At 40.6% G+C, this 10,000-nt stretch overlaps 1 protein-coding gene and 1 long non-coding RNA gene across 2 annotated transcripts; both read left to right on the forward strand.

Moving 5' to 3' along the window:
- The first annotated feature begins 476 nt into the window (after nt 1-476).
- On the forward strand, nt 477-3,117 carry LOC138972167 (uncharacterized). The gene is made up of 4 exons (XR_011457471.1): nt 477-1,000; nt 1,647-1,994; nt 2,287-2,634; nt 3,002-3,117. It is a non-coding gene; the product is annotated as an uncharacterized lncRNA (long non-coding RNA).
- Nucleotides 3,118-3,160: 43 nt separating this feature from the next.
- Nucleotides 3,161-8,103, forward strand: LOC138974506 (uncharacterized). Its single transcript, XM_070347224.1, has 5 exons — nt 3,161-3,170; nt 3,424-3,477; nt 6,173-6,463; nt 7,031-7,131; nt 7,538-8,103. Exons 1-5 carry the CDS (start codon nt 3,161-3,163, stop codon nt 7,766-7,768), a joined length of 687 nt encoding a protein of 228 aa, XP_070203325.1. The 3' UTR covers nt 7,769-8,103.
- The last annotated feature ends 1,897 nt before the right edge of the window (nt 8,104-10,000 follow it).

Here is a 10,000-nt window from a genome sequence, read left to right on the forward strand (position 1 = left end):
AACGAGTGCATTACCAGCTCTTTCCTAACAAGTATTCACTACAAGGCAATCACGTATTTTTCAAAAAGACTTATCAAGTAAATCATATCCGCCATGATAACTCCATTCAAGCCACTAGCCAAGTGCAACGGCGAGTAATTATGTAAATCTGTAGTATGCTGCGAAAGAGGCAAACGGATGGGTTGGCTGAATTAAAAAGGCAAGACCCATTGAAAAGCACTGGGACGGGCCCTCAGCATTAAAGAAAGCAGTGCCTGTAAACACTTCATTTTCCCACACATCGCAAGGTCAGTCGATCGATGCTGCTATTTTTGGGTAAAACTACTTTCGCACCGAAGCGTTAAATGTATTATCTGCAAATCTGTTCATCCTGTCTCTGTTAAAACTAGGAAGTATAAAGCCAAGTAATGTTAGCTGCACAAAGAGCGCTGTTTGCTCGGTATACAGAGATGCATTCAGAGCCGCGACACGTTACTACTTGGGTGGATCGTGTAGAAATGTCAAGACATGTTTTTTTGCTGAAAGTCACACCCGCCTGTTATGACTTTTGTTTCTCGAAAATTGAACGTGTCTGTTTACAACAATGTACTCTATAACAAGGAAGGACAACGTGTGTCATTAGGTCCATTCATAGTTCTAAAGTCAAACGAGCAGTACCAGAACACAGCGACACATTCACTTGTTAATTACTCTGAAAATTCAAAGACGTTTTAAGAAGGGTAGGAGGAACAAGCAAATACAAGCTTGTCAGTACGTGCGAGAGATAAGTGTTTCTCGAGTCCTGATTGATTCGTCACTGCATGCCGTTGACAGCTAGCAGAAAAAGGGCAAGGCGAATAAATGGTGAAACAGGACACTTAAACGATTTGACAATATTTGACAAGCTGTTTTTAGCTGATTCGAGGATTGCCGTTCCACTGTGTTACATCGTGTTACATCGTGATGTGGTGTCCTTTACTTCGTAATTCCATGTGGCTGATTTTGTCTTTGTCAGAACACGGTAAGTACATGCGGCTAGGTGCTTGTCAACGCATGCCAGTGAATAACAGCAACACAGCGATGTGCATGTATGGTGCGATTTTCATTGTCGCGTTATAAGAAAAGAGTATATATATATATCTTAAAGAATACGTGTGTTCTTTGATACTCTCCTCTCTCTCTCTCTCTCTCTCTCTCTCTCTCTCTCTCTCTCTCTCTCTCTCTCTCTCTCTCTCTCTCTCTCTCTCTCTCTCTCTCTCTCTCTCTCTCTCTCTCGCTATCTCTCTCTCTCTCGCTAATCTCTCTCTCTCTCTCTATATATATATATATATATATATATCTCTATCTCTCTCTCTATCTCCTCTCTCTCTATCTCTCTCTCACTCTCTTTCTCTTTCTCTATTTCTCTCTCTCTCTCTTTCTCTCTCTCTCTCTCTCTCTCTCTCTCTCTCTCTCTCTCTCTCTCTCTCTCGTTTATTTTCTGGCGACAGTTTATATGGAACTTTCACAATTGTAATTCTTAGGAAAACGTAACCTTCTTCATCTGCCTACTACGTTATATCAATGACATCCTCAATGTTTTCATTGTGTAATTCTTAAATATTATTTCTAGTTTAAAACGGTGCTGCTGCGTTCTTAATAGGACATAATATATTACACAATTGCAGTTACGACATTAAAGCTACTTGGCTGCAACTCAGCACGGAATTTTGACATCGTGCATAACCAACATCCTACCGTCACCTGCATTGATCTGACAGGTGACCACGGCATCTTCTGGTCCATCACTGACACCTTCAAAGAAATAAGAATCGCAGAATGCAAGCTCTGCAATCCACATTGCCCACCTTGCTCAGACACCATCGAAGGTTACGATGTGAACAGGGAGAGTAATGACAGCACATCACTGCAGTTTCTCAATACCTCACAGGTCACTGACGGGTCGACGATAAAATGCTCACGCCGCTATAACAACAAGACCATGAAGGCTACTTGCAAGCTTTATGTTATCTCAGGTGTGTATTTTGTCTATTGGTTCATTCATATCTGTCAAAAATGGGGTTGGAACTGGCATAGCAGGCGTCTGTGAAATGATGCGTGCCAACACACACTCGGTTGCTTTCTGTATCATGCTCATTTATTTACTTAAACATGTCAAAGTCTTGGGAACAAAGCGGAGTATCACTGCAGTAATCATAATCGCTTTAAAGATTATAAATCACTCTGTTCGTGTCATGCTATTAATTGTCCAAACAATATAATTATGACCCTGTCAAAGAGGTTTTGAAGAATGAGTGTATGTTTCAGCATATACAATTCCTGAATGCAAGAAAAACGCGAAAAGCATTGAAGAGGTAATGCAGACACCTATCAGATGTGAAGGTCTTCAGCGTCAACAGAACATGTACTGGACAATCACGTATCGCGACGGAAACAGTGTCGCCAATCGCACAATGCGACAAGTGCGATAGAAACTCGCAGATTTGTCCCAACTGTACACTAGCGGACAGTGCACGCAATGACTTCAGCGTGACAAGGAAACACAAATCCAGCACCCTGGTCATACAGAATAACGTCAGACAGAAGGACGGCGCTACACTGCGGTGTTCCAAAAGAGACAACGTGACCACGCTGACTGCACCATAAGTGTCCAATGTGAGTATGATGCCATCGGGAGACGCACATGGGCGTTCCATCTATATCTCAGGAAAAGTAGAACAAAAAGAATGATACGAATAGACTCGGCGTGCGTATGTTTTACGACCCAAAACTCCTACATTTAACAAATTGTCGTAACATTAGGCACACATGAATAACTAATATCGTCTGCTATTTTACGATGATTCAAGTTCATTTTGGTACTGATCATAACACATGAAAAGAGAACAAATATGTCTGTATTTGCAGACTCAGGAGCGTATCAATGTAAACATGTCTAAATCACTAATGGTTAGACACTGCAGGGGTGTAAGTTATCCTAAAACAGACTGACAAACATGTACTTATTGTTTATCTCGATAAGCTCTTCACTTCAAGAAAGATACTGGATTGCCAGTGGCAGCTGTGGGAGGAGGTATTGTTGGTTTCATCGTCATTGTCGCCGTCGTCATTATCATTGCTGTGGTCGTCAAACGTAAAGTGAGTTTCTTATTGTGTGTGTTCATAAAATGTTACTGTATAAATGGTTTGTGGTACAGGAGACTAAAGAACACTGTTTGCGTATATCATACGTACCTTTTTGTTCATGTGCAGTTGTATTATCTTAGCATTAACTTGAGATGGGGGAGGGTTCCCTTGGGCATTATTTTGTAATTGTTTTAATCAAAACAAAATGTATATGAATGTATATGACAATATTTTCAAAACTGTTTGTACAAAGGTTGCTTATGGTGTTAAACCCCTACGACATGGACCAATGTAATATATGACAATCTAATATTTCAGGGTCCAAAAGAGAAGCAACACAAGAAAGGCTGGATACGGTTACTCTTAATGATGGTACGTTCTTCATGAGCTTTGTCTTATTTTAATGTGTACATGATGTGTTCGTCTAACATTGTACCTGCCTTATTTCTTCTTCTTCAAGGTGTTTTGTATCGTTAATCAGTGTGCTAATCAATTCCCTTGATTTGGTACAACCTTATATAACCACAGTGCCAACTATCGGTAACCCAAACCTTGAGCATCAAATAGCAAAGATTGTGGGATAACACCAGTCTCATTTGCACGACAATCTCATTGCAACATATATAACTGTGTAAGCAGCTTTGTTAACGCCAACTTTACTACCGACAGTCATCTCACTACGATACACTTACATGGCAAAGAGTAAAACAGAAAACCGCATAGTTTTGTGAATGTATTTCATGTTTTCGTTTCTATTTGGTCGCATGATTCTTAAACCGGATTTAGGTCGGTATTTCTTTCAGTCGGTGTTTGTAGCATAGCTTTTGTTTTGCATTATTCAACTTTGTTTTCTTGGTTGTGTTCTGTTTTTCTTTTGTATTCTGTGTTATTCCCGTTGAGTTTACCTGTTCTGCCTGTGTAATTCTCAAATTGTGTGTTTGATATTAAGTGTTGACTGTTTTAAGAACGCCAAATATAGTTAAAAGCAAGTTAATATGAATTGAAATGTCTTTTTACATTTAGTCAAGTTTTGACTAAATGTTTTAACATAGAGGGGGAATCGAGACGAGGGTCGTGGTGTATGTGTGTGTGTGTGTGTGTGTGTGTGTGTGTGTGTGTGTGTGTGTGTGTGTGTGTGTGTGTGTGTGTGTGTGTGTGTGTACCCCCGTTTCCACAGGTTTGGTTGCCTAAATCACCATAAGGCAACCATCCACACGTGGATGGCAACCTAAACTCTGGATGGGAACCTAATTGTGTGGATGGTCGCTTCATTTAACACCGTTAAATTGACTTTTATGACGGAAAGAATGTCATAACAATGTTCAAAATGACATTCTTTCCGTCCTCTATAGGCGACGAAATAGGTCAAATTTTGTGCATTTTTTAGTGCAAAATTCTTCGATGCCGGAGCGAGTACTGCACCCAGTGCTGTTGTAGTGCAAGTGCACTAAAAAGGCACTACACCCAGTGCCGCCTCTTAGGTAACCATCCACACTTTAGGTATGTGTGTGTGTGTGTGTGTGTGTGTGTGTGTGTGTGTGTGTGTACCCACGTTTCCACAGGTTTGGTTGCCTAAATCACCATAAGGCAACCATCCACACGTGGATGGCAACCTAAACTCTGGATGGCAACCTAATTGTGTGGATGGTCGCTTCATTTAACACCGTTAAATTGACTTTTTTGACGGAAAGAATGTCATAACAATGTTCAAAATGACATTCTTTCCGTCCTCTATAGGCGACGAAATAGGTCAAATTTTGTGCATTTTTTAGTGCAAAATTCTTCGATGCCGGAGCGAGTACTGCACCCAGTGCTGTTGTAGTGCAAGTGCACTAGAAAGGCACTACACCCAGTGCCGCCTCTTAGGTAACCATCCACACTTTAGGTATGTGTGTGTGTGTGTGTGTGTGAAGAGCGATTCAGACAAAACTACTGCACCGATCTTCATGAAACTTGACATGAGAGTTTCTGGGTATGATATCCCCGGACATTTTTTTCTTTTTTCGACAAATACCTTTCATGACGTCATATCCGGCTTTTTGTAAAAGTTGAGGCGGCACTGTCACACCCTCATTTTCCCATTAAATTGATTGAAGATTTGGCAAATCAATTTTCAACAAAGGCCGGGGTTTGGTATTGCATTTCAGCTTGGTGGCTTAAAAACTAATGAGTGAGTTTGGTCATTAAAAATCGGAAACTTGTAATTACAATTATTTTTTATTAAACGATCCAAAAATAATTCCATCTTATTCTTCGTCATTTTCTGATTCCAAAAACATATATATATGTTATATTTGGATTAAAAACAAGCTCTGAAAATTAAAAATATAAAAATTATGATCAAAATTAAATTTCCGAAATCGATTCAAAAACTATTTCATCTTATTCCTTGTCGGTTCCTGATTCCAAAAACATATAGATATTATATGTTTGGATTAAAAACACGCTCAGAAAGTTAAAACGAAGAGAGGTACAGTAAAGCGTGCTATGAAGCACAGCGCAACCGCTGCCGCACCAAACAGGCTCGTCACTTTCACTGCCTTTTGCACTAGCGGCGGACTAGGTTCAGTTTCATTCTGTGAGTTTCACAGCTTCACTAAATGTAGTAATTTCGCCATACGCGATTTGTTTTTTGTTGAATATATAAGAATCACGAATCTTTATTCAGAATGTCACATACAGATGTTGGTGAGAGCAAGAGAGAGAGAGAGAGAGAGAGAGACAGAGAGAGAGACAGAGACAGAGACAGAGACAGAGACAGAGACAGACATACAGACAGAGACAGAGATACAAAGAAAGAGAGAGAGAGAGAGAGAGAGAGAGAGAGAGAGAGAGAGAGAGAAAGAGAGAGAGAGAAATAGAGAGAAACAGAGAGAGAGACACACAGAGACAGAGACATAGACAGAGAGAGAGACAGAGAGCGAGAGAGAGAGAAACAGAGAGAGAGAGAGAGAGAGAGAGAGACAGAGAGAGAGAGAGAGAGAGAGGGTGTGTGTGTGTGGGGGGGGGACGTACAACCTGTTTTGCTGTTTTTTCCACTAGTCACTACCATCCTTGTATTTTGCAGAATTTGAAGAGCACATCAACGAATTATACCAAAGCGCAGACGACCCAGACCCGTCAAGACGAGGCCCACCGAACTATCCGACACGTAGCTCTCCAGCTCCCCTAGTATTAGCCAATCCCACTTTCGACGCGGAAGAAGCCGGGTCAGATGGTCCTCAAAACCACTTGCACGCGCAGGTCAACAAGGGGAAGAAGGATAAGCCTGATGTCAGCAAAGAGAAACCTGGACAAACCCAGGATGTCAAACAACACACCAAGGCAGGGAAGATACAGGAGCATGCAGACAAGGGAGGTAAGAATCATCGTCAGAAGCGCAGGGTAGAGGAAGTAGTCAATAGACTAATCATTAGGCATAAAGCTCTTGATTTTCAATTGCTTTGAATATAGTGTTTGAAAATGATTCAACAAAACAACTTGTTACTTAAGAATAAAACAAGAAAGACAAATTAAGACAATTTTGAAGTGACAAAAAAACAAACAACAACAACAACAACAACAACAAAACAACAACAACAACAACAACAACAACAACAACAACAACATTAATTACGACATTATTGAATGAAAAAGTGGGAGAGCAATGTGTAAGCTATGTACGAGTACAAATAATCACGTTGTTTAGTTTTGAGTTACCTGGCGGTATTGATTTCAATGATTGACAAATGTATACCTCACATTAAATACGGCACGACATGGGTGTAAACAATTAATTCAAAGCTATGTTGCTGAAATTCATTATACATATGCATGCACACACAGTATATCCTGCACAAGGTACACACACTAAAAACAAACAAAGAAATAATTATGGACACATCAATGGACAGAAAGGAGGACAACATGGTAAACTGTTTTTCAGGCGCTGTTTACACCGAATGTGTGTCTGACTGCAAGAAGAACAACTCTGCCACCAATGTGTACATGAACGTGGAAGAGTTGCCTGCCCTACCCACGGATCAGGTATGTCTGGGCAAATACTCTGAAAAGCAGATTTTATTACTGGGGTGACTTGTTCTTTAATGAGCAAGTCCAGAGACTTTCAAATCAAATACCAATATCCTATTCCTATAATACAAATAACACAACACAATGATTGTGAAGTCCTGCGGCATTGTGGCACGTGTGTTAGACTATCGAAAGGGATCAAAGAAGCCTGCATTTTTCTTTATAAATAAAACAAAGCACAAACTACTGTAACATCTTCTTAATTAGCACAAAATAGCTAGGTAGCAATCGGACTGAATTATAAGGAAGAAACATATCCTGGAATTCATTCAGTATGATGATGAATCTCCCACAGTACGTTTTAAAGGAGAATGATAGTCATAATTATTATATACTCCTTACCTTATTCATTTTATTTTAGGACATCCAGGCAGCTAAGCATGACAGCGGTAACGTAGACTTTCAGGGTCCCGACCCGAACACATACATCAACACAGCCACGGTCCAAACCCAAGGTGACTACACAAATGTGCAGCCAGAGTTAAATGAAGCAGAGTGGACGAGGAAGACACCTGAAACGCCGACGAATACCGCCACTTGCAATTTTTTGGACAGGAACAATTGGAGAAAAATCTCACCTATGATAATCTAACAGAACTTTAGAACTCGTGTCTTTCGAATGATATATTGTTCGTGTTGAGCAACAATACAACAAAACCAAAAAGTGTACCTATATTATTGTGGATTTGTATTGCAATGTGCACGCGTTTAAGCGTGTTGGTAAACACATTATGTAGGTGTTATTTACACCAGAAATGTTTGGTATATGCAGTTGAACGTGTTCAACTTTCAATCGCGAACAAGTAGTGTACACAAGTCATGCAATCGTACCTACTGTGATATTGTGTATCTACTAGGTGTGTATTGTCCTTGTTACATGCTATTCAGTTAATATTGGCAGTGTATTTATGTTCGATGATGTTTTGTGATTGTGTGTTTGTCTTATTAGAAATGCGATGTGGTGCCAACAAAAATAAATGTTTGTGTAAAATTAAAATGGACATTAAAGTTTTCTTATCTTATCTATCTTATCTTATTAGATGTCAGTAATAATTATATGTGCTGATTGTTCTCTTTGCCTGCGTGCGTATAGTATGTTGGTTATGTTTGGTTATAGTATGTTTGTTTATGTTTGGTCGTTATTTTTGCCTGTGCGTGTATTGTATGTTTGGTCGTTTTCTTTGCCTGTGCATGTATAGTTTGTTGGTTATGTTTGGTCGGTTTCTTTGCCTGTGCGTGTATAGTATGCTTGTTGGATGTATGTATTGTAAAGCGCTAAGAGTAGACAATTTTCTAGAATAGCGCTATAAAAGTTTGCATTATTATTATTATTATTATCTCATGTTTGCATGTGTCTCTATCTGTGTATACGTGTGTTTTTCTTCGGAATTGCATTACGACGTTGTTAATATGTATTTGGCTCGTATACGGTTAGTTATTCATCAAAAGGTGTTTTTATCGTATCAGTAAGCGCGCGCGAGTGTGTTGGGAGGGGGGGGGGGGGGGGGGGGTGGGTGGGTGTAGTCAATTAGCAGTGCTAGAAAGGCATCACGTTACTTTTGTAATGGGAAGCCTCTTCCAAGTCACAAACCAAGTGTATTTAACGCCGACAATGATGTGTTGCGTGGGGTTTTGCAGTTCACCCCATCACGTCCAATGTAGTTACTGTGACTGTCGACATGCATTTCCAGTCAGTCGGCGCTCACCATCCAGCTAGGCTAGCTGAAGTCAGAGCTTGAGTCGCATTGATAGGCAAAAAAAAGGTACCCTCAGAGAAAAGCTGTGCAAAACAACACTTTATCCACCCCTCCAAACCCCCACCGCCCCCCTCCCCCCCCCCCCCCAGCCACTTCAAAGGGCAGTGAAACGTGTTAGCCGTTGATTGTATGCAGGTCTCGTGGTAAAATACACTGTGGTTGCTATTCACAGACAAAATTGCCTTCGCTCCGATGCGTTGAATCTATTTTCTGTTCAGTTTGTAAATCCGTCTCTTTCAACACGAGGACGTATAAAACCAGACAATGCAATCTTGCATAAACAACTCTGTTTGCGCGTCATACGGAGAAGTTGCGTTTAGAGTGGTGACACATTCACGCTGCAGGGGATACACATCACCTCATTTCTGTCGCTGAACGACGATCTTGCTTGTTTCAAACGTGCTTGTTTCTTACATCTCAATTCGAATGAGGAAGTACAAGTGCAATTTTGTTTAAACTTCTCTGAATGCAAACACACGTTGTTTCAATACCCGCCAACGACATCTAGAAATGTACGCGTTAAAATCGTAAGACAATCTTAAACGGGTAACATGAACAAGACAGCAACAAGCGTGTCAGTGCGTTCAGCAGTGTAAAGTGCTTAGATTGATTCGGCAGTGCATACAGACGAACGCCGCTAGAAGAAACGACGGAAACTACGGCGATGTTTTAATGTTTCTTGAGGATTAACCGTCAAATGTGCTACATTTCAAAGAACATCAACGATGGGGATTATTGCCCTTCACAATTACATCAGGGTGTTGCTCATACTTTATTTGCTGGAATACGGTACGTTTTTTTGTTGGTGTGCATCAGCTGCTATTCGATGTCTTTTGTTTTCGCCTGTGTGTGTGTGTGTGTGTTTGTGTGTGTGTGTGTGTGTGTGTGTGGGTGTGTGTGTGTGTATGTGTGTGTGTGTGCGTGTGTGTGTGTGCGTGTGTGTGTGTGTCTGTGTGTGTATTTGTGTGTGTGTGTGTGTGTGCGTGTGTGTGTGTGCGTGTGTGTGTGTGCGTGTGTGTGTGTGTGTGTATGTGTGTGTGTGTGTGTGTATGTATGTGTGTGTGTGT

Source organism: Littorina saxatilis, linkage group LG8 (genome assembly GCF_037325665.1).
Source record: "Littorina saxatilis isolate snail1 linkage group LG8, US_GU_Lsax_2.0, whole genome shotgun sequence".
NCBI classification, from domain to species: Eukaryota; Metazoa; Mollusca; class Gastropoda; order Littorinimorpha; family Littorinidae; genus Littorina; species Littorina saxatilis.

Bases quoted from the DNA above. Each gene is read 5' to 3' on its own strand.
- LOC138974506 (XM_070347224.1), top strand. The intron at 6,464-7,030 runs GTAAGAATCATC...ACTGTTTTTCAG, and splicing joins GGAGCATGCAGACAAGGGAG to GCGCTGTTTACACCGAATGT. The intron at 7,132-7,537 runs GTATGTCTGGGC...ATTTTATTTTAG, and splicing joins CTGCCCTACCCACGGATCAG to GACATCCAGGCAGCTAAGCA.